Source organism: Podarcis erhardii (genome assembly GCF_964252035.2).
Source record: "Podarcis erhardii genome assembly, chromosome: 8".
Taxonomy (NCBI): Eukaryota; Metazoa; Chordata; class Lepidosauria; order Squamata; family Lacertidae; genus Podarcis; species Podarcis erhardii.
Genome location: NC_138499.1, coordinates 24340055 through 24365699, shown reverse-complemented (window position 1 = coordinate 24365699; position 25645 = coordinate 24340055). Strand labels below are relative to the sequence as shown.

At 39.1% G+C, this 25645-nt stretch overlaps 1 protein-coding gene across 5 annotated transcripts in view; it reads left to right on the top strand.

The window, feature by feature from the left end:
• The window catches only part of VPS13B (vacuolar protein sorting 13 homolog B), a 357420-nt gene that overhangs the window by 18711 nt on the left and 313064 nt on the right, over nt 1-25645 (top strand). For all 5 annotated transcript variants that reach the window (XM_081873883.1, XM_081873885.1, XM_081873882.1 and 2 more), the window contains exons 4-8: nt 17020-17137; nt 17348-17515; nt 17931-18112; nt 21164-21338; nt 25371-25627. In XM_081873883.1, coding sequence (XP_081730009.1) covers nt 17020-17137; nt 17348-17515; nt 17931-18112; nt 21164-21338; nt 25371-25627 — 900 coding nt within the window. The remainder of the gene's footprint in view (nt 1-17019; nt 17138-17347; nt 17516-17930; nt 18113-21163; nt 21339-25370; nt 25628-25645) is intronic.

Below are 25645 nucleotides of genomic sequence, written 5' to 3'. Positions count from 1 at the left end.
TGTCTTGATGGGTCATGGGGATGTATTTGCAGATGTATCGAAGCCCTAATTAGTGTGTGTTATTTTATGTAGCAATTTTAAATCTTAAATGGAATACATTGCAAACTGTTTATGCTGAGCTGATTTGTTCATGAAATAATTATTGCACTAAAGGGAATGTATTTAATGTTGGCATTAGTTTTATCAGTTCAGTAGAAAGCAACGTAATGCATCTTATTTAAGTAACTGATTGGTGATTAATAGCATAATGACCTTTTTTTTTTAAAAAAAAAGGAGCATGACAACCTCCTTATATGGATCAGGTTCTTAACAATTTTGTTGATTGTTAAAATAACCTTATTTGCAGTCCCATTGATTTTCAGTAGGACTTAAGGCTGCAGTCCTAAACATAATTGCTAATGAATAGTTCCCATTGAACAAAGTAGAACTTAAATGTTTACTCAGAAATATGGAATTGCACTGTAAGCATTCCAACTTCTGCGCTGAACTGAGTCTGCACAGTCCTTTCAGCTATGTGTCTGATCCAACCAGTTGCAGGTTTTTTTATGCCCTTGCTATGGGAGACAGGTGTTCCCAGATCCTTTCTCTTGTAATAATTTTTATTAGTTTTCAATTACAGTCCAATTATAGCCTCATTATAACAATACCAATTTATAATACAATTATTAATACCAAACATTCAAATACTGAATTACATAATTTAGTTAAAGTGCCTGCTAGATTTGATGGTTTGATGATTTTCTTTATTTCTGCATTCCAAAATCTTACTAGTTTCAATTACATTCCGGTCATAATAATAATCCCTTATACAACAACTGCAATACTAATAGCTTCTATTTGTATTGACACATTAAATGGTTTATAAAACTGCAAGTGAATAACTCAAACTACTGTATATCCTTGTTCATCCTATGTGTGGCAATTATTCTGTCGGTGGTGTTTCTTCCTGTTCTTGTAAGATGTTATGTCTTTCTTTCCCCTGATTGTTGCTGTTATCTATCATGCCTTGGGCAGAGCTGATATCCCGTTGTCGTTCCGGAAATTTATCCATAGAATCATAGAGTTGGAAGAGACCACAAGGGCCATTGAGTCCAACCCCACCTTATCAAAGTCCACTATCCACAAATGAGCTAGCGGGACCTACTCACAAATAGGAGGGAGAGGGAGTCGGATATGTTATCACTGTGGACAAGAGGAATTGGAAACAAGTGGTGGCATCTTCAAGTAGGAAGGGCAGCAGCAAGGAGGCAGGGCTGGGCTTGCCTATGACACAGTTCTGTGTTTGCCGCATATTACTTTAGCCCATAGCTGTCAACTTTTCCCTTTTTTAAAGGGAAATTCCCTTATTCCAAATAGGATTCCTCGCAAGAAAAGGGGAAAGTTGACAGCTATGCTTTAGCCGGTTAATGTTCATGGTGCTCTAGAGCCTGTTTCTTCCAAGTTTAATTAGTGCCAGATGCAGGGAGCGTGGAGACAGCAGTGAAGGAAAGCCGAGGGCATTGTCTGCTATCCAGCTTTTAACTTTGAACCACTTTGGGTGGATAGTTGGAAGCAGAGGGCCAGATCTACCCACTTTTGTTGCCCTCGTATGCTAAGTTATGTGGCCTAACTACTAATACATTGTGCTGGAAAAATATATGACACCAGATGCTGAAAGTTGGTATCAATGTATTTCTCCCTATGTGTTACATTATAATAGATTGTCTTTAAAGCAAACATATCAATTGATAGCAGTCAAAAGAGTTTGTGCATCTGCTTTGCATGCCGAAGGTCTGTGGTTCAATTCCTGGTATCCCCACGTAGGGCTAGGAGACCCCCCTCCTTGAAACCCGGGAGAGCCACTGCCACTCTTTGCTCTGACTTGGTATAAAGCAGCTTCCTGTGCTACTAAATCCTTGTGCTTGCTTAACTTACATCAGGCATCCCCAAACTTGGCCCTCCATCTGTTTTTGGACTACAACTCCCATCATCCCCTAGCTAACAGGACCAGTGATGGGAATTGTAGTCCCAAAACAGCTGGAGGGCCAAGTTTGGGGGTCCCTGACTTACATGAAGGAGAAAGGAGAACTATGCCAGAGGTTTCATATTTGGTAGTTGGAACAAAAGCTGCAACTAAACATTTGCATCTTAACCAAAAATTTAAGTGTTTCGGTAAAAACAAGTGCTTATTGGCAAATTGTAAAATGTTCTGAAAAGGAGAGCTGAAATTCTGCTTTGACTGAATGTAATCTACATAATATATTTCCAGGCTGAACTTTTTTTTGGCATGCCAATCATCAAGAAGTAGGTGGGATAAAATAAGAATTGGAAAAGGCAAAATAACAGCGCTTTAGTCCTTCATAAAGTAGGTTGGCAACAGCAGGAGCCACATTTTTCATCTGTTTTCTACTTTGAAGAGGCAGTAAAGTACACATTGCTGCCCCTTCAGCCTTGCAGTCTCTTTAGAGACATTGCCATTTGTCCCCATTGATTTTCTTCCCTTTTTTTTGGCTGGGTATAGAACTTGCAGAGGTGAAGTTTGCAGAGGATGGTAGAACTAGGCACCCTTCTTGACTGAATCCTAGTTTCATGCGTGATTTTGAGGACCCCATTAATCATGTAACTTTGGAAACAGCTTTAGTTGTATGTGTTTTTGAATGATAGTATATCTTAAGATCACTCCAAGGAAAGAAGTGAGTGTCTATTTACTGGCAGATTTTGAAGGGGCTAATTTACTCTCTTGGCATGCTTACAAGAATTTCATTCCAAGATTAATGCCTATTATTCTTGTGTATATCTTCAGTGATTTATACTGGAATTATTCCAGATTTACATTAGTTCAGAACAGATCAAATTCTGGCCCTTAGTGTCCCATTATATTTTGCAAAGGCCTTAGATTGGTGCAGTTTAACATTGAAAAGGTGAGGTAATGCATTTAAAATTTTACCTCTGAGAGGAAGTGGGTTTTCCTTATTTGATGATAGATTAAAGAAGAGTTAAATTTCTGGGAGTGTGTTTTTAACATGTTTCTATAGCAGAAGTGGTAGTTGTGCATTAGGTATAACCACAGATTTTGTAGTGGAGAAAAAGTGTAATGTGCCTTAGTTTAATTCTTTAAGTGCCTTCTACAGGTCTTGTTACAGGTCTAAATATAATTTCCTTATACTTGAGAATAAAGTGGGTAATGACTCATTTCTATACCAGGCCAATATGATTCCCTCTTTCAATTATAGTCTCTTAAGACAGTAGGGTGGTGTTCTCTTAACCATTGTTAAGCGATTGGGTGGAAGGAAGTGCTTATATTGTATTTGGTTTCATTTCCTATTAGACACGAACACGGAGCAATGGCTCCAAACTACAAGAAAAAAGATTCCACCTAAACATTAGGAAGAACTTCCTGACAGTAAGAGCTGTTCGACAGTGGAATTTGCTGCCAAGGAGTGTGGTGGAGTCTCCTTCTTTGGAGGTCTTTAAGCAGAGGCTTGACAACCATATGTCAGGAGTGCTCTGATGGTGTTTCCTGCTTGGCAGGGGGTTGGACTCGATGGCCCTTGTGGTCTCTTCCAACTCTATGATTCTATGATTCTATGATTCTATGATTCTATGATTCTAGACCTATTTCAGGGCATGCAACTGGTGCTCTTTAACTCATGGAAGAGCTTTTGATTCAGTGGATGCTTTCGCTAACAGAAGTGGAGTGCAGGTCATTTTTGCTGATGCACCCTCCCACCAAGTGCCCCTTGAAAATCAGCTCTGGATAGAACAGTGGGTGTGGGGCTTCAGAACCAAGGGAAACAATCAAAAATTGGCATCCATCTTCTGTTCATGGATCAGGGCCTTTCAGTGAATAGAAGGGCATCAGTTGTAGTCCACTGTCATTGTATTTTTTCTTGTTAGGAGATGGTAGCCTGGCTAATAATTAATACCGTATTGGCGTGAATATAAGCCACACCTTTAAAATTCATGGGGGTGGGGGAAGACAATACCCGAATATAAGCTGCTCCCTTAAAATTCTGCAGGCACTCATACCCGTTACGTTTTACCATATGTCTGTTTCAGCAGCGATAATGTAAAAGCCAATTTTTGTAAGGTTGCGAATTTAAGCCGCACGTTAACTCTTCACGGTCAGAATTTGGGGGGGGAGTGAGGCTTATATTCAGGTCAATACGGTAATTTGTTTACTGGCAACACTTTGGTAGGTACTTGATGGAGCACAGTACATCATAGAATTGTAGAGTTATAAGGGACCATGAGGGTCATCTAGTGCAGTGTTTCCCAACCTTGGGTTTACAGCTGTTTTTGGACTACAATTCCCATCACCTCTAGCTAGGAAGATCAGTGGTCAGGGATGATGGGAATTGTGGTCCAAAAGCTGCCTGAGACCAAAGGTTGGGGAACACTGATCTAGTGTAATCCCCTGCAATGTAGGAATCTTTTGCTCAATGCAGGGCTCGAACCCACAAGTCTGAGATTAGGGGTCCCATGCTCTACTGACTGAGTTATTCCAGCTCCAGTCTGTCCCAGTCAGTCATAACATTTAAAGTAGAAAGGTCATGGAATGTGGAATAAACACAAAAATGAATCCCACTCTCTCCGTAGGCATGCATTGAAAAGGTGAGGGGAAAGTTGAAAAAACAGTAAAACAACAGGAAAGTTTTATTTCCTAGTCTTAGAATGGTATGGCTAATTCATGATCCTTGTCTGCCAAATGCCCATTAATCATCTGCTGTCACAATGATGTCAGGTGATTGGTTGCTTTGAAGTCCCCACTATTTGCAGTTAAGTGATTAGATGCAGAAAGGGGTTCCTTGTGCAGAACTCCCTCATGCAGGGCGCTTTGTGCAGACATTATGTATCCAAGGAATTTCCTTTGGGAAGCCAGTGGGTGCTTTCCCCTGCAAATACACAACCAGGAGAGCACTTAAAGGCTCCCAATTTTTAACGACAACCATGTATCTCCCCACCCCATACTGACATCACATATATATCCACTATACATTTTTCACTGTATGCTGAAGATGCACCTCTTTACCCTGGCCCATGACACTTGAAATGTATGTTTTTTTAATGACCCACCCAGTTATTGTGATTGCAATTTGTTTTTAATTGCTTTTAATCTTGAATTTTAAATTGTTGTGACCTGCTCTGGAACCTTAAGTCTGGTATAAGTAAGTAAGTAAGTAAGTAAGTAATGCCGGTTAGGTGACTGGAATTTGAATCCCTGGCAAACCTGGTTTAGCCTGTGGACCAGAGCACCCCTCACCTCTGGTGTATTGGAAGGGAAACAAGCCTTGTTCCTGCATGCTTCCTTTTTGGCATGCCTAAATTCAGCATTGATATAGGCAGGCACGTCCTATAGGTAGATTGTGATCTACTGGTAGATCACTGGATGTCTGTGGTAGATCACTGGCAGATCACCGCCAGTTTTTAACTCTGTTTTTGACCTGAACCCCCCAAAAGGGGTAGATCACTGCTAGTTTTTAACTCTGTGAGTAGATTGCAGTCTTTTGGGAGTTGGCTGCCCCTGATAGTGATTTATTAACCATAGTTCTCCATGATACCCAAACCAGGAAACTTTGTTTTAACCACTCCTCACAGAGCAAGATGTCTGCCAGATAATATTGTAATAATAATAACTTTTACTTCTATCATAGTCTAGCTGCTTCATGAATGTTGCACATATGCATGCATACACAGTCTTCTATTCTGGACTACACCTGTGATAGACTTAGTGCAGGAGCTTTATATCAGGACTTAATTCAGGAACCTGTTTCCATTGCTGGAAATTGATTTTAGAACACTGTAGAAAAGAAAAAAATAAGTTTGTAGCTGGTTGTGTGCAGAATATTCTAATTTTATTACTGAATAAAAGTAACTATTCACGTAAGACATTTTAAATTACTGGTTCCTTTGAGAGTGAACAATTTACGTTTCTTAATATGTTCTGCTTGCTTAGAAAACTGTGGTTTAACAAACCACCATATGTGGGCAAAAGCTAGGTGTGAAAGACAGCACATGAGAACAAGGCTTGTTCTGTATTCCGTGGTGAAATTTAAGAGCTATTTAAGTAGCACTTCAGTGCTAGCGAAAGATGTAAAACAACAGAGGTGTAACATACTAAGGGAATTTTCTCTTTGCAACTGAATTGGATAAGAAATTTAAGAATCAGTGTAGATAGATGCAAAAAAATGTTAGGGAACAGTGATTTTCCTTGAGATTAAGTGTATACGGCTTTGGAAAATGTTCCAGCAAACGTAATAGTGTTTTCTATGCTGTTTAAACATTGTGGAATCTATTTTTCATGAGCCTAATAAACTTTAGTTTTATTTGCCACACAGAAATTATTGTAACCACTGCTTTGTCCTCAATAAATCAAAAACCAAAAACTCTGCATTCTTTTTGAGGCTGTGGTAACTAACAGAGACCCACATCATTGTGAATAAGATGGTAATGGCCTAATTCAAACCAACTTTTGAGAAAGAAGCCAGTGTGTGCTAAGTGAGGTATTTGGAGACAGTAAATGAAGTGAATTAATGATTCACTGCCTTAGAAAATGAATCCTTTCCCACCAGTAGTGTCAGGATTCAATTAATGTATTGCTAAAGTGGGCCTGTGGTGTTCATAGAAGCATGTGATTTATTCAGACTCAGATATGTTACTTTAACATTTCTAGTTTCGACGCGTGGGTTCCATTCCTGATAAATACAGAAGATTAATTCTGTGGGCAAGGAGAAACCCTTGAATCCCATGGCGTTTGGGCAGGTGGAGTGCAGCTCATCAAGGATTTTCGAAATGAAGAATTCCAGCCCAAACTGGATGACTCACTGGAGATCTGCAATGGGATCTCCTGTCTCTATTGCGCTGAGGGCTGATAATGAGCTGAAAAGCAGGATAGATATGATAAAATTAAAATAAAATTGAAGCAATGCCATGTTTAAAGAGCTAATGTAATTACTCTTTCTGTGGCTGTTGGTGGTTCTACATCTTAACTTTCTAGCAGTGTTGGCCTTACGCGTTCTCAGATTATTTTTCTGCCTTTACTGGTAACAATCTTTGCTGCTAATAGTGATCAGTAGGCATTGTACAAAACTTAACCTTTTTGCAGAGAAGAATGAGAGGCTATATCTGCTCTGCGCTCTGGGGGCCTAGGAGATCTTGCAGCTCTGGAGTTCACAAGGCCTAGAGCAGGGGTCAGCAACCTTTTTCAACCGTGGGTTGGTCCACTGTCCCTCAGACCATGTGGTGGGCTGGATTATATTGGGAGGGGGAATGAAGGAATTACTATGCCCCAGAAATAACCCAGAGATGTGTTTTTTAAAAAAGGACACATTCTACTCATGTAAAAACATGCTGATTCCTGGACCGTCCGTGGGCCGGATTGAGAAGGCGATTGGGCCACATCCGGCTCATGGGCCTTAGGTTGCCTACCTCTGGCCTAAAGTCTAAGAGGAATTTCAAGAGAGAGAAAATATATGGAAAAAGAACAGTTACCAGAATCCAAATTTTGTAGAAATTTTACACTTTTCCGGCAAGGAGTCTGAACCCACCTACACACTACCCATAATTTGAGGCCATTCATTTTCATGGTGGTACAGATCTTCAGGCCAAAGCAGTGTCCTTATATAGTCCCTGTAAATCCATGTGGGAATCATTAGGACCTGCTTGGTGATAAAAGGGCTTAAGGCTGCAGTCTAGACCTTCCTTATGCTCTCTGCTCACTTCAGCTGGCTTCCTGCTGGCTGATCATATCTCACTGAGATGTGGACTCAGAAGCAGATAGCATATTCCAAAGGGATCTTTGCAAATATATGGGAATTGCACATGAAATAAGAATAGCGCATGAAATAACTTGCCCTCCAGTCAATGCTAACTGAAATAAGCAAGGTATATTACATCTTTAGCTTTAAAGTTGAGACTTTCAATATTTTGGCAATTATTTGATGTGTAGGAGAATAATTCATTAATGTTTGTTCCTGCCTTTGATTTAGAGATCTGCCAATGGAACTATTTGATTTCTGGCAACTCGGCAATAGAGTTGAGCTTTACAGCGCTGCATATATAATTAACTGAAACGCTGCCATGGGATGCCTGTGGGAGTTCTTTTCATACTAGTTGGTTTGGCTGTCGCTCAGGGAGTTGCTTTCAAAACTGTTTCAAAACTATTTTGGTAAACTTAAGGATCATATGAGTAATGAGTCACTTTGTAAAACCAAGAGCCCTGAGCTCTTGCAGTCAGGGCATCACTTCAAAAGTGGACAGGCGGGCATTAAAGGATTCGAGATCACTTGTATTCTTGAATCCAGTGTTTTGATTACCTTCATAAAACTCATTTTCTTAACTGAACAAAAGCTTCTGCTTTAAGTGGTGAGCACTGGCTTGGCCTTCTAATTGTAAACTCTAGTTTTTTGTGAAACACTGAATGCCACAGTCCCTCTCACAAAGTAGTTGCGAAAGGTTATCATTTATATTTTTTTAGGAGTTTGGTGACTGTGTATTAAAACGTAGGGTTGCAGTCCTTCTCACACATTGAATTCAATATGACTTACTTCTGAATAGATGTGTAGGCTAGCACTAATAGCTACAAACATTCCCAGATATTGAAATTCTTACATGTTTGGTACTGTACACATTTTAGATCATCAGTTAATTTTATAACATGTAGCATGTCTGTTTGCTACATGTTGCTGTTACAGTAGATCACAGAAAACTATCAAGCAAAATTATTTTGCACCATACTTAATGCTACTATTATTGTTAATTCCTTTATAAATTGCTTCCTATGAAGTATTCTGAAGCAATTTATAATATAATAAAACACAAACACACACACTGTGTGCAAACCTTGGTTACAGCTCATGGATTGTTTGGAGTGAGACAAACCACGAGCCTGGTTTGGATAGTGTGTTAAGACAAATCATGACTTTGCTCATGGCAGCGAAGCAGCAACAGGACAGGAGGAAGAGCAAAACCGCTGCAGTCTCCCATCAGGGAGTCTGACTGTATGTTTGCATGTTCACACCAAGACATAGGTTGACTTAGCATTCTGTGCAAATCAGCTCACTGTGTTCGATCATTTAAGGCTTTTCCCTCTCAAATTATATTTTTATAAACTAGAAGAAACAGGTTCCTAAACCTTTACTCCACATTTAATGTGCTGTTATATTCTGCAGTATCTTCACGTAGTCTCCCTGCAAATGTAAGCACTATTAACATTTTAAAGCACATTTTTACTACTCGCTGTTGCAAAGTCTAGCAAAATATTTATTTTTGGGTAGAGAAACATGATCCAGCATCTCCAGGAATATTTTGGGTTTATCAAGATTCGCAGGATTTGCTTTTCAGTCTTTTTAGGGGAAATTTTCCATACCTATATACTACTGATTAATTTTCCATGGCATTAAAGATATTCCTGACTATGACAACCTAGAAATATAGAAAGCCCAAAGCTGAGGTTCAGTAACTCATAATGGTGTAAAGTGATACAGATTTTAAATTATTTTGGTATCCAATTAAGTCAGGAGTAGACCCATTGAAGTAAATGGACTTAAAATCATCATGACATACCACCCTTTGTTTGGGCTTTTGTCATCTTTTGATACTGCATATTCTCATTGAAAATATCCTGGTAAAAGTTCTAGGTTTCTGTTATGTCTTTAGTAGCTGTTATAGCCATCCTAATTCCAAAGCCCATGATCCTAATTTCTCCATTTTGTTGCTCCAGTATCAATACTCTGATTGGTCCCCCTTTAACCATACCGGTACATATTATTTTAAACTCCATGAGCTATGACTTACCTGTTAAGACCCAAAATATTTTATTATTATTATTCAGTGTGTTTGTTTCCACTCCAAATTATTTGAAAGCTCTCCTGGGGTACATTATGAAGACTTCCATAGACATTTCACCTTGCTTTTAATTAGGTGTGTTGTATTCCTTTCCAGCAAAGCTACATGCCTATCAAATTGCACCTGGTTTTCATACATCATTATCTCCTTCCGACTTGTGAGAATATTACTTCTAAGGTCATGCCATTGACTTTGTGGTCTTATCCTTGCATTTCTACATCAACTGTATTTGTCTGAGGAATTAAGCGACACCAAAGGATATGAGCCATGCATATGCACGCTCAGCAGAATGTTTGCTTTTCTTTTGTTTGTTCCTTTAAACATATGGCTCTGTTGTTGTCTTGTAGAACCTAGAAAACAGGAAGCTATTCCTACCCTTTATTTACATACAATGGGAAATCTAAACTAGATTCTTAATCTGGACCATAGAGAACTTTGTGGTACCCCAAAAAAGATGTATGTGGGAGGAGTCAGTCATGCGGCAGAATGTCAGTATATAACATGAATTAAAGCAATTTTAACATATATAATGACAGAATAATACTATACTGTAATAGTAAAATTTGACTCTACCTTTGCTACAGACTATTACCATGGTTTGCTTTAAATTGAAACTTTACATTATTTTCTCTGTAAACACTCAATACTCCCCAAGCTGCTTCTATCTGGCATTATGTACGAAAATTGGAAGATGCATCCAAAATTTTACTTTCCCACACTTCCCTTTTCCCCTATGTTACTTGTAAATCTTTCTTACTCCATTCTGTTCAGCCTGCTTTCCATATTTTTAGTAAACCTAGTTGAATACTGGAAAGCATCTCTTTGTTTTTTCCTTTTCCTAAAGTTTGAAGATCCCCCACACCCATTCTTCTTCTTGGTTCATCTGAAATATGTACTTAGTAAAATAAATTTATTTATTTGCTGTAATTATGGCAAAATAATCCGGATAATTCAGTAGCAGAGAGAGAGAGAGACATGTGAATATTGCTTTTCATGTAGGCTGTAAAATCTTGCAACCATGTGCATAACTTTTCAAATGAAATTATTTACACAATGGATGATTATGTATCTATTCAAATTATGTAACATCCAAAAATAAATATTGTAACTTTTAACAATTTAGAGTGCAGTAATCAAGACTGGATTGGATCCAGAGAAGAACAAGCAAACTTAACTAATGCAACTGTGTTTCCCTGGCTCCTCCTCCCCAGTGAACCCCACTTGAACCCTCCCCAAACTCCTATTTTGCTAGACTGACACAATTCCAGAAGTATATTGGCGAAGTGAAACATATTCAGAGAACGGTTATAAGGATGGCTAAGTATCTGACCATCAACTTATATCAGAAAAGTCTGAGGGAATTGGCTCAGGTTCTTATCTCAGTGCTTTGCCACACCTCAAAAAACTGAACAAGCACAGCACAGTAAGCTGTGCTGTAAGTAAGCACAGTAAGGACAGGATCACACTTCAAAACGACCTTGACAGATTAGAGAACTGGGCCAAAACAAACAAGATGAATTTTAACAGGGAGAAATGTAAAGTATTGCACTTGGGCAAAAAAAATGAGAGGCACAAATACAAGATGGGTGACACCTGGCTTGAGAGCAGTACATGTGAAAAGGATCTAGGAGTCTTGGTTGACCACAAACTTGACATGAGCCAACAGTGTGACGCGGCAGATAAAAAAGCCAATGCAATTCTGGGCTGCATCAATAGGAGTATAGCATCTAGATCAAGGGAAGTAATAGTGCCACTGTATTCTGCTCTGGTCAGACCTCACCTGGAGTACTGTGTCCAGTTCTGGGCACCACAGTTTAAGAAGGACACTGACAAACTGGAACGTGTCCAGAGGAGGGCAACCAAAATGGTCAAAGGCCTGGAAACGATGCCTTATGAGGAACGGCTAAGGGAGCTGGGCATGTTTAGCCTGGAGAAGAGGAGGTTAAGGGGTGATATGATAGCCATGTTCAAATATATAAAAGGATGTCACATAGAGGAGGGAGAAAGGTTGTTTTCTGCTGCTCCAGAGAAGCGGACACGGAGCAATGGCTCCAAACTACAAGAAAGAAGATTCCACCTAAACATTAGGAAGAACTTCCTGACAGTAAGAGCTGTTCGACAGTGGAATTTGCTGCCAAGGAGTGTGGTGGAGTCTCCTTCTTTGGAGGTCTTTAAGCAGAGGCTTGACAACCATATGTCAGGAGTGCTCTGATGGTGTTTCCTGCTTGGCAGGGGGTTGGACTCGATGGCCCTTGTGGTCTCTTCCAACTCTATGATTCTATGATTCTATGATTCTAAGCTTTCAGCAGGTGGCTACAAATGTTGGCTAGGCTTGGTAAGCAACTGTTGGTTTCTGCAGGTCAGCTTGTAACGTCCAGTCCCACCATAATAGCACAACATTACATGAATTTATTAACACAGATATTCATTGAATGAAGTGATGTAACTGTTGATATTTTTAAACAAAACTTTTTATCTAAGATTATTTCCACCACTTTTGACATGGTTTCCCCCTTTCCGATTGTACAACTATTTTTCCTTCTGCCCCCCCACCCCCAAATAAGACCTACACATGTTTTACACAAGCTAAAATACTGAACAACATTTTTGTTCCTTTTTTTGATACAGTCACAAGTAACGTGGGGAAAGTGTGGCTTGAATTAAGGTAGAATACAGAGGATTTCTCCCATTCACCCCTTTTTGAACTGAGATGTACATTGATTTGTTTTAAATAAAAATGTTTGCTGTTATGAATGTTAATAAATGGAAATATAGTTGATTCAAGCTACAATGCAATATAGCTTTTCTAAGCTGCATGGACAGAGAGTTTCAGTGATACAATCAGGGAAAAACTGCATCTTAGAAGTAAACTCTAGCCTTAGCCTGTGAAAATTCATGCTATAAAAGTGTTTGCTTGGCAATTCTAAACACATCTCCTAAGAAGTAAGCTACACTGGAGAAATTAGAACTTACTTCCAAATAAACATGCACAGGACTCCTTTTTCAAATGCAGCTCATTCTAATGGTGAAATATTGCCAGGATTGCAGGATTGGACTTGCCTCCCTTTATTTTTTTAATAAACAAAACCTAGGAGCACTTATTGCACTAGTAAAAACTGCTTGTAACCATTTTGAAACCAGAGTTTCAGATATTAAATGGGGTGTGCATCTTCTGGGTTTGTATTAAACATGGTTCATGCTGGTGCAAACCATGATGAACCATGGCTAAGGACAGTGGGAGGAAATTCCTGTGGGGGTGGATAGGAGTTGCAGAAGTGAATTCATGACCCTAGGACCAGCTTCTAAACTTTAATGGCATTACATCTTTATTTCACTCTATGCTGATCTGTATTCATGGGACAGTGCTATTTGAAATTGGTGTGTTTAATGTGCTTTCTTGTGATTTATATTTTTTTAGCATAGCATCAAAATGTTTAAGCCTTTTAAAGTACTGATGATTATTTTCCCAAATGTCTATGTTTTCATTAGTGTGCCTTAGCTTTTGGTGTTATTTTTGGCAGCAACTGAGCAGAAATAATCTTGTTTTCAGTTATTTGATTTGTATGTAATCCAGGACATTTTATTTAATGTTAAGCCACTTAAAAATGCTACTTGTCTCTGCTTACGACTTATGAAGGAAGTACCAAGGCCTGGTCTATCAACTTGGGATTGAGGCCCTTTGGATCTTAGGCCAAATTGATCCAGTGAGGATACAGCCCATTGGTTGCCCTTCCCTTATTGAAACCACATTCTGTCTCAGGAAACATGGAGGAGGGGAATAATCATAGAGGATGCAATAGGAAAGAGAAAGGGTGTATGAAGAGGGGTTGGTTCTTTAATGCATATATATTGCTGTTTTTCCTGCTCCTGCCTTGAATCTACAGAATGATTGCAGAAACTTATTGGGACCTGTGCTAACAAATGCAGGATAAGATGCATGTGTGGACATAACACTAAGTTAGCTGGCATATTGTCATCAGATCAACTTGCAGCCCCTGACCCTTATTCACTGACATCTGTCTCAGGAGAGCACTTTGGAGTTGCAGAAACAAATAAATATATAAAAATATACAGTGTTACCATATTTTCATGTGTATAAGATGCCCCTATGTATAAGACAACCCCCTTTTTTTAAACCCAAAATTAAGAAATTAAGTTGTTTAGCTTTTTGGGGGCGGTGGGGGAGGTCACTTCTACCAATTGCTCACCTGCCTGCCTGCCACTGCCAGTCGCACACCTCGCCACAGCTGCCAAATGTCTGCTTGCTCACTGCCACCAACAGCCCCCTGCTCACTTGCCGCAGCCACCAATCGCCTCCCAGCCTTGCCACAACTGCCAATCGCCTGCCCAATTGCCGCAGCCGCAGCCAGTCACCAGCAGGCCTTGCTGCAGCCACCAATCACCCGCCCAATCGCTGCTGCCAATCTCCTGCTTGCTGCTGCCGTTAATCACACGCCCCCCCCCCTCTGCATTCATTATCTGTGTATAAGTTGACACCCAATTTTTGCCTATTTTTTTTAGCAAAAAGCATCTACTTATACACGGAAAAATACGGTATATTGTGTGTTTATAATATATATGTAAATATATACAAGCGTAATATATGTAAATAAATAGTGGGCAAAGTAGCATTATTCACCTCAGAAACCAGCTTTTCTCCTTTGTGAGCTGCCCCTCAAATACTGGAAGCACTGACATCCCCTTTATCTTCTCTACATTTCCAATAATAGTCATGCAGACAGAGAAACCTTCCATTTTACTTACTAGCCACCTGTCATCAGGTGGCAGTCCCAGAAGTGTCAACGCAAAAAGACTCTTAAATATTTATAAAATTAAAGTTTGTCTGGTTTTTTTTTTTAAAAATAAAACCTGCTTCATCATGAATGCCATAGCTACAGGGGGAAGCTCGGCAAAAGTAAATATGAGAGAGGTGGATTGTGAAACGATTATAGGGGAAAGTATTTAGAGTTCTTTCAGATTTAGGCACCTACAGTCACAACTAAAGTTTTTTTGGAATAATTCCTACAGTTATTGAAACCTTTTCTTTTATGAAATCCTCTATTTGAATTCAAGCTAATAAAATGGGAAAATATCATTTACATTTCTTAAAGTTTAAAATGTTTGTCATATGCTGTGACCTAGATTTATTAGACTGTAGTAGTTTTAGTGCATTTTGGCTGGGAAGTGTGTCATGACATCAGTGTAATCTATGCAGTATGTGATTTCAGTTGGTCCCAGTGTTAAATATTTTCATAATTATGCTGGTTTTGGCAGTTAACTTGGAACTTTTAATGAACATGTTTTATTTCTGGGCTTGTGAGCAGCCACATATGTTTCAAAAATTAATTGTGTGTTTTCAGAGTTAACATTGAGCAGAAATATGTATGACTGCAGATTGTTTTGACATAAAAGGTCTAAATAGCAAAATAGTTCTTGTAAGGTCATGGCCACATGTAATAATTAGGGTTTACATATTGTGTTAAAGATATCATTAGCTGTTGTTCACTTAAAAAAATAATATTTTGAGAGCTTCGCTTTGGGGTGATTCCTCCCCCCTCCATGTTGATAAGAACAAGCATAACTTGGTTTGCATGTCACATGAGCCAACATTTAAAACAGGTGGAAAGGTAGATCTGGCTAGTGGGTCTCGTTTTGCCAGGTGGCAAGCTGTGCTATAGAGGAAAATCCAAGCCAAGCAAGGCTTGAAGTTACCGCCTATGGGGGTGATCCAAGCCTGCTTCCTGCAGGGATCAGCTGTGCGACTGAGTTCTTCATGGGAATCTTGGTTGCACGGCTGACCCAGTGGGCTTGGAATCGCTGCCTCTTAGCTGATAGTTGGTGACTTCAAGCCCTCTTTGGGCAGAGGTCAGCTGGGCTACCCAGCAGCCTTGTTCTCATTGCCAGTCAGCCTATCAGCCGTGACAGCAAGTCTTCTTTGCCAGTGAACCATCAGGAGCATGGCTTGAGGCTTTTGATTTTCTGTTGACAGCCACATCTGTGCTTGCCCCACATATGACATCCAGTTTGGGGCAGATGTGCACGGTTTGTGGGAAGACAGTCTCACATACTAAATTGGGATCTGTGCTGCGCCTTATTAGGGCTGTGGGTCAGAGTGCTACTACAGCATTCCGTAGAAGCCAGCACTTTTGATTTCTTTCTCTCCCAAACAAACCACAAAAGGAGGTCAAGGACAGACCTTAGCTGCCTCTCATGGATTGCTTTGAGAGAAACAAAACGCAAATGCCTTTTTGCACAGAACGCTAAGCTAGTGCTGCGGTTAGTTTTCTCCTGGTTTGGCAAAAGTAGGTGTGGCGTGGCAACACTTTGAGCAGCATTTAGGCTATGGCTTCCTATGATGGGCAAACAGGGCCAGAATTTGATAACCTTAAGATACTCCTTTTGAATCCCACATTATTCAAATATTAATTAAATAGAGATAAACATAAATGCAGGGCTTTTTTCAGCTGGAACTCACAGGAACTCAGTTCTGGCCCCACTCAGGTGGGCGCCATTGACATTCTAAGAGAACGAGGGAGTCATTCATGGTGAGTTCTGAGCTCCTCTTTTTCTAGAAAAATAGCACTGCATAAATGGCTTTTTTGCATCAACAAATACAAAGGATTGAAAGAGGTGTCAAAATACCAAGGTTCTTTGTTTATTACATTAAATAATTTTATATTAAAAAGAGATATTTCCGTTGAAAGGGAGAATTCTAGGCATCTTACACTGTACAGATGTAGTAGCCTTTCGTATTGTTGTGAACAAGTACAAACGGCCATTGTGGCGGTCGTATAATTGTAGACTGAGAAATTTAAGCCATAACCCCCTCTGAGCATGCATATATGGTTCTTTGAAACTGTTGTGTCCACCAATCCAACCATTATAGAATGTTTAAAATGGGATAAGCAATTATAGAGCACAGTTGTCAAATTTTTAGCACTTTTGTTTGTTTTCATTATCTTGTGGTCAACAGCTTTTGTTTCTAAGGTATTAGACCTCAACTTATCCATTCTGCTGTTCATTCCTTCCCCTATTACATATTTAATTAGTTTGTATCTTTCTTACCTTTGTTACTTTTCACTAGCAATCTGTTTTTTATTCTTTATTTTCTTTTTAAAAAAATAATTCTCCCCCCCCCCCACTATTTTTTTTGGCCATTGTGGATTCAGTATGAACATTTGTTAACTTTTATAGGATGATCATGAAAGCTGTGGTTCAAGTTCAACAAATCGTAGTACCACGGAAAGTGCAAAAGCAGCAGTGAAACCAAGAAGAATTCAACAGACTACTCCTGACCCAGATTTACCACCAGGTACTTTGTGATAAAAATTAATATAGTTATTTTTAGGACTCTGTTCTTTTGGCGGTTGTTAGTTTGCTTGAAGCTCAGGAAGCCTGATGTTTTGCTTTATTTAAACACTTGATATCTCTTCAACTGGCAATTTTATTTTTTTCTGTATTTGGTAACTTGTTGGTAAGGTTCCCAAGCAAAGGGTTTAATAAAACCATGATTTCTTTTTAGGCTATGTACAGAGTTTGATCTGGCGGGTTATAAACAATGTCAACATTGTCATCAATAATCTCATACTCAAATACGTGGAGGATGACATCGTTCTGTCAGTCAATATCACTTCAGCAGAATGTTACACCGTGGATGAATTTTGGGATCGAGCATTCATGGACATATCTGGTAAGCAGACTATTGAATTTTTAGATGACATTGTACATTTTTTTAAAGGTAATGTTCTAAAATAATTTTGCAGTAAAAGTGACCAGAGAGACAAATATTGATCTATTTTAGAGGTGAGCTTTATTCTCTGAGTTTCCCCATTGAGTTCTTACAACACGATGCATTGTACAGCTTCAAGCTTTTTCAGATTCTGCACAGGCTTGAAGCAGATACCAAGTAGGAAGCATTTGTAACTTCCTCATTCCTGCAGTCTCTCCAGTGTTTCGAATAAAACTTTGGATATGTTAAACTTGTGAAGGGTCCTTTAAAAATGTTTCTATGTATTAAGTAGTGTGAAATAAATATGAGCGTTTGTATAGTATTTACTTTGCTTTATCTGCTAAGAACTGAGCAACATTTTTCTTTCTTTTGAAAGCAACTGATTTGGTCCTAAGGAAGGTGATAAATTTTTCTGACTGCACGGTTTGCTTAGACAAAAGGAACGCTAGCGGCAAGATTGAATTTTATCAAGATCCCCTGCTTTACAAGTGTTCATTCAGAACTCGTCTACATTTCACTTACGATAATCTTAATTCTAAAATGCCATCTACTATTAAAGTAAGTACTTTTCTAGATCTTTTAAATTTGATGTATGAATTGTTTTTCACCATGTACTCCTAAGAAAAATGAAAATTGACCACCTAAAACAGATTAATTTCTGCTCTGCCTTTGGGGACCACTCATCTCTGAGCCTCCAGATGTGAACATTGGGTGGCTATAGCCATACCAGGACTTTGTGTCCCAGGAAGAGTAGTTTGGCTGTTAACGGGTTACTTCAACCATTCTATACATTTTTTGAGATACAGCTTCTAGCCTCAGTATGGCTAATTCATCTTACTTAATTTAGCTACTTCTTCATAGTGTGAACTTAAGGATACTTAATTCTGGTACTTGTATGGATAATAAAAAGGCTGACTGAGGTAATAGATAAGTGAGAATTCAAAAATATTATGATGTAATTCAAGGTACTTAATAGTCTTTAATGAGTTTGTGTATTCTAATCTACTTCAAGAGAGGATGCACATACTGTATGTGGGAACAGTGGTGCCAGAGCAATCTGAAAGCACATAACACCATGTACTGGGGATGTTTTGTGAATTTTTGAAATTAGATTGAGAAAGCGAAGTATTGTCTGTTCTGAACATGTTTCCAGATGTGTCCATGAGTACTGTAGTTTATCTGTCCCTGTGTGCAGCTAATTATCCTGATACTATTGATGCCAGATGCTGCATAGGAGTTGTTTTGCACATACATTTATCCAGTAGCATGTGGCTGTAGGGTCTTAATTCAGACTAACAATTCATTATTAGGTACTTAAAGCTATTCAGTTTAGTTTCAGTTTGTTTAACTGTAACAAACTTTCCCCTATTTCTAAGCCAAGGATTGGAAGCAGATATCCAGAGCGGTTCAGGATCTATATGGCTCTTTCTAATCAATACAACTATCAATCTGGCATTCTCTGTAGCATTTATCCGAGCTTAATATTCTCTCAGATCAAGCATAGGCAAACTCTGGCCCACCAGATGTTTGGGACTACAATTCCCATCATCCCTGACCACTAGTCCTATTAGCTAGGGGATGATGGGGATTGTAGTCCCAAATTATCTGGAGGACCGGAATTTGCCTATGCCTGTTTTAGATCTTCACAGTTTGCACTGCATGCTTTAGTTTCTAAATACAATGGTACCTCGGGTTAAGAACTTAATTCGTTCTGGAGGTCCGTTCTTAACCTGAAACTGTTCTTAACCTGAAGCACCACTTTGGCTAATGGGGCCTCCCGCTGCCGCCGTGCCACTGCTGCACAATTTCTGTTCTCATCCTGAAGCAAAGTTCTTAACCCGAGGTACTATTTCTGGGTTAGCGGAGTCTGTAACCTGAAGCGTCTGTAACCCGAGGTACCACTGTACTAAAATGGCGATAGGGAACCTTGTGCAGTCCAAGGGCTGCATTGCCTCACGAGCAACTTTCCGAGGCTTCATCTTGGCAGGCAAGAACCATTATCACAGCTCAATGACACATTCCAGCCTGGCAAAAACACTCAAGAAGGGAATGAAGCTGGCCTAGGGAGCAGTGTTGACTGGTGAGAGTATCAAGGACCAGGCACTCAGCCTCCAGCCTGAGTTCCCCACACCTGTCCTAAAGTCTATGACGAGCACCGTAAACAAAATTACTTGTCAGATTCTGGAATTGATATTTTCTCAACTTGTCTACAACTTTGCTATGCATACTGTAACACTAGATGGAAAGAGATGACAGCTAAAGTCATTTTGAGATATTTGTGCTCAGCAGCTTCTGAAACATAAACAGGTTCTTGTCTTCTATTAATCATAATAAACTCTGACATGCTAAATGCACTTCACTGTGGTACTATGTGGCTATTGTAGGTAAGCAGAATATTAAATCTTGGCCTTCTCTCTCTCTGAATCTTAAAGTTTGCCAAATTTTTGTTTTTGATCGAGGAATGAAGTTCAGTTGTGGGCTTGATCATTAACTTTCATGCCAGGTTTTAGCAGAGGGGATATTTTAATGGCAGAATCACAAACTTCTGACAGCATATAATGGAAATTTTGACACAGTCTTCACTAATGTCAATTGGTGCTGTGGTTCTAATAAGGATTTCTGTGTTTTCTATTCCTTCATTACTTATATAGATGGTTTTAATGAATTCTGAGTTACCATAAAAAGCATGCCAGGGAACATAGATTAGTGTGAGCATAATTATAATTACGTTTATAAATAACTTGCCTGGTTATCTCTGTTGGTGGCCACAGTTCCTCACCAGGGTACCCTGGAAAATCTGTCATTAAAAATGAAATTAACACAATGTTTAACATACTTCATAATTACAATCTTTATTTGCCTTAGATGTATATTAACATTTACTTTTAAAATCTGAATTTTGTCTCCTGTCACTTATGTGGAGCCTGGTCCTATATGCATATTTAAGTCTGACTGTGCTCAACAGAATTTATCCCCTATTATGCACAGGGACGCGGGTGGCACTGTGGGTTAAACCACAGAGCCTAGGACTTGCTGATCAGAAGGTCAGCGGTTCGAATCCCCGCGACGGGGTGAGCTACCGTTGCTCGGTCCCTGCTCCTGCCAACCTAGCAGTTTGAAAGCACGTCAAAGTGCAAGTAGATAAATAGGTACTGCTCCGGCAGGAAGGTAAACAGCGTTTCCGTGTGCTGCTCTGGTTCGCCAGAAGCGGCTTAGTCATGCTGGCCACATGACCCGGAAGCTGTACGCCGGCTCCCTCGGCCAAAAAAGTGAGATGAGCGCCGCAACCCCAGAGTTGGTCACAACTGGACCTAATGGTCAGGGGTCCCTTTATCTTTACCTTTATGCACAGGTCACCATCTAAGACTGGAGGAGAAAGGCACTACTGCTTGTGCAAGGCAGTTCAGCTGAATTCTTATAATTTCCCTGTCCTACTGCAACTCCAGTAGCCCACTTATGCTGTTCCAGAGGATCCATTGTTGCACAATTGGAGTTCCATTCATTTTTCCTTTCATGTATTGTAGGGAATTGGACCAGATTACCCTAGGGGGCCCTTCTCAACTCTACATTTCTTCAGATCCAACTCAATGCTTTTCTCTGTACTTGCAGATCCACACTTTAGTAGAAACCCTGAAGCTCTCCATTACTGATCAACAACTTCCTATGTTTATTCGAATAATGCAACTTGGAATTTCACTCTACTATGGAGAAATAGGCAACTTTAAAGATGGAGAAAATGAAGACTTGGTTTGTCACACTAAGGATGTTTTGGGGAACATCTCAGGTAAGACAGATTGAATTCGTTCACAATCCTCCAAAACCATCAGAGAAATTACAGTTCAAGTGCAGATAATGCAAAACGAGTAACTGAATAACAAGTAATTAATGTGTTAGCTTCCTAGAGAAGCTATATGTAAGATTGTGAAGGCTGAACAAATGTCCATATAAACCATTTCATTTTGGTCTTTTATGGAACAATTTTTCCAAGGTTAAACTGGAACTTTGTAATCCATTTAAACAATAACATTGTGTATTATTTTTAGGGCAATGACAAATATTTCAAATTGATTGCAATCTGTGTTGTATTAAGGGCTTGATTCTTTCTTGGGTTTGTTAAAAGAGCTCTGTAACTGAGTTTGGGGGCCTCTGTACTAAAGGATTGCCACCAGTCATTTTCAAAATATGTACCAAAACATGAAATAAACCGTTCAAAATTCTTTCTTATTCTTACCTTAAAAGTACCTGGAATAATCTGATACTCTAGATTATTCTGTAAATCCCATATTTTAATTTATTTAGAAGTAGTCAGCCCTCAAGTCACATCAGCTAACTTTATTAAAGAACTGATTTAATAAGTCAATAGAGCAGTTTGCATCAGAAGCTATGTACTAAGTATTCTTTTTCATTATTTATAGCACCTCATTAGTATTAATTATCTAAAATGCAACATGACTATTTAGGCATAGTTGTTTGCTGCAACCTGCCATTTTGTGTGTGAAAAAATAGATATAATGTAGAAATAACGTAGTTCCAGATGGGTGTGGTGCCGCCTCTGCTAACAGAAAGGATCTCTCAATGGAATGGGGAAGGAGGTGGTTTTTTGATGACGATCCCTGCAGCCCCATACAGAAGCCCAAATTTATTTAACAAAATTTATATACCTTTTGATTGTAGTAAAACCTCTTAAGTAGTTTACACAAAATGTTAAGATTATTAATAAAAAACAGTTCAAAACATTTTGAATAATTAAAATTAACCGTAAGAGAGATTTAAACACATCAGCAGCTACATGCCTGGATAGGTTTGCCTAAACAAAAATGTTTTAAGCAGGTGCCAAAAAGAGTACAGTTGTACCTTGGTTGTCGAACGCCTTGCAACTCAAACGTTTTGGCTCCTGAACTCTGCAAGTGAGTGTTGCGGTTTGCAAACGTTCTTTGGAACCCGAACGTCTGATGTTGCCTCCGTGGCTTCCAATTGAGTGAAGGAAGCTCCTGCAGCCAATCAGAAGCTGCATCTTGGTTTTCAAACATTTTTGGAAGTCGAACGGACTTCCGGAACATATTCCGTTTGAGAACCAAGGTACGACTGTACAAAGAAGATGCCTGTCTGATGTCAAGAAGCTGTGAGTTCTAAAGTATAGGCGTCGTCACAATAAAAGATTTATTTTATACAACAGTGGAATGAGTATTATGTGGCACCTGTATCAGTTCTGCAGATCAAAGCAGTTGAGAGAGCACATAATGGGGTAAAGTTATCCTGTAAGTAAACTGGTCCCAAGCTATTCAGGGCTTACTGAAGAGGGTTGAGGAAATCCCTTGGGACAGATTCTTGAGGCACTACCAGCCAGAGAACACAATCCTGGCCTAGATGGTCTGACTCACTGTAAGGAGCCCTTATATAGGCTCTTTAAAAAGCACAAGATTCTGGAAGCACGGTACTTTTAAAGGGTTTACACATCTTGCAGAAAAATTATGGCCCGAGGCATCAGTTTGTCCGATTAATATGCCATGTCACTCTTGACATAGGAATCAAAAATAATCCCTACAGTTCCTATCATGTTCGGCTATGAGACCACCAGCTAATTCTGACTAATATAGTGATGCTTTATTTGCGGAGAAAGGCCATTTATAACAATGTGAGCTTTTTCCTTTTAAAAATATGCATCTGGACCATAGCTCTGAGCAATGCTTTCACTGCAGTGGTAGAAAAGCCAAAAGCATCTACTTTGGTTGCTACTCATGTAGGAATGTGTTGTTGAAGACTTTGTCTGCTTTTATTATGACCTACATTATAATATTAAATCCAATATAAATATGTATAGACAGGACCTGTGCCTAGGCAACATATCACATACCATTCAGTCTGTACAGCCTCTTACTTTTTGCATTGTTTGTACTGCCTTTCTCATGAAATAGAATGAGTAGAACAAAAATGATAACAAAGGAGATATTAAGATGCATAACTGATTGTGCCATTTCTCCCAAATTAATAAAGTGTGCAAAAAAGTTGCTGCATGTATCTGTATGGTGGTGGTTAGTAGATATTTTCTTGTTGTGCCACATATTCTGTGTTTACTCAAGTATTTCATTTTCATATTAATTATAATTGCCTAGTTTAATAAGCTTTGTGGTGTCTAGTTTGTATTGGTTAATGTTAGGGGGAAGAAGCCAACTCTACTTCACTCCCACTCAAGTGGAACTACTGGTATCTGTGGTTTGGGTATATGCTGGTTCAGGCTCAAATGCAAACAGGACCCCCTATCCAAGCCATCTCCTGTTCTAAAATGTCCAGGATAAACTCTGCCTTTTATCTAAATGATGGGGAAGATATTACAACATTCAGGTGGTACTGCTGACTGTCCCATCTCAAAATGTGCAGTCCCAAAGTGTCTGCATTAAATTCCCACCATCCCCTTCCCAATCTACTTCCAGATGAAAAAGATACCCCAACTGTGGTGAATTTGGGAAAATAGCACACACTATCCACAGTTTTCCAGACTCTTCTGCAACATCTCTGCTACAAACCATAGTTGATTAAAAGTTCACACAGGTTTCTGAAGGTATGGATTTGATAACTTTATCCATCAGCAAAAGGTGACATAAATGAAACCTAGCATTTTCCTGCCAGTCACAGTTGTCACTACCTTTAAAGGGATAAAATGGGACCATTTCTGCTGTTGAAGGAGGCCTGTTTGGACATAATATACTTGAAATTGTTCAAGAACAGTTAATCCTTGCGTTAAGACTGTGCTGGTGATGCTGCCAAGGCCGGGGTCCAGCTTGTGTTAACAGCCATGTAAGCACTGATTGCATAAGTTTAGGGATTTTGCCTGATTTTTTCTATCAAAGAACCTTTTAAGCATTTGCTGCTCATTCGTTTACTTTTCCTGTTCATCAGCTCTGGAAACTGGGTAAACGTTATCAGCTAAATTAGGCAGGGATTTAAAAAAATATTTCTAATTGGTATAAAACATAGTATTTTTTGCCGTGTTTCCTCTGAAGAGAGTTTAGTGTGAATCGCTCAAGTTCATTATGAGAATTCTGACAAGGAATGTATTTCATAACTTACGGAAGAGTGTATAGGGTGTCTTGTAATTTGCTGCTAATTTAATTCTTCAGTTTTTCATTATGCTGGTTATTGTGTTCAGTAGTACATTTCTTTTTCATAGTCCATACCTTCCAACGTTTCTCCGATGAAAATAGGGACATTCCATTCCATAATGATAATTTTACTGTTTATACCCTGTATACATTACTGGGTTGCCCCAGCCACTCTGGGCAGCAAAAAATATAAAACATTAAAGATTAAAAAAACCTTCCCTATACAGGATTGCCTTCAGACAACTCGGGGGGGTCGGATAACTCCATACCCTCCAATATTTCTCCAATGAAAACAGGGACACCCTAAGGAAAAGTGGGACATTCTGGGATCAAATCAGAAACCGGGGCAGCTTCCCTAAATCAGGTGTACCTTTATAGTTTGGATCAAAACGTATGATTTAGGATAAAATTAAAGCCAGATTTCATAATTTTAATTAGAGTTTTAAATGTAAATTATTTAGTGTTCATCAAATGTGACTTATTTGAAATGATACCAGGAATGTAATATAAAAAATATAAATGCAGGGCGCCCAATCCACATACAGTGTACTGGGCCCAGGAAATCTTGTTGGCATACCTGTTCATACCGCAAGGTATAGTATATATTGTTTAAAATACATGTTGTATGTAAGTATAAAATAAAATGCCTCTTGTTTCTAGTTTGTGGCTAATACTGTATTTCAAGCTGAATAATCCCTGCTTTGCTTTTTTTAAAGGTGCAGAAGATGAAATAGGCCATGATATGCAATATATTTCTCCAGAATCTTATGTTCAACAAGATGATGATCAACAGCAGGGATGGGTGTCATGGGCCTGGTCGTTTGTACCTGCTATTGTGGGTAATGATGATGAAGAGGGAGACTTTCTTGGAATAGATGATGGAACAACAATGAATCAGCATAAATCGCCAGCAGTTAAAGATCCCATTGTTTCTATAGGATTTTATTGTACAAAGGCTACTATTACCTTCAAGGTAACATTTTAAAAAACC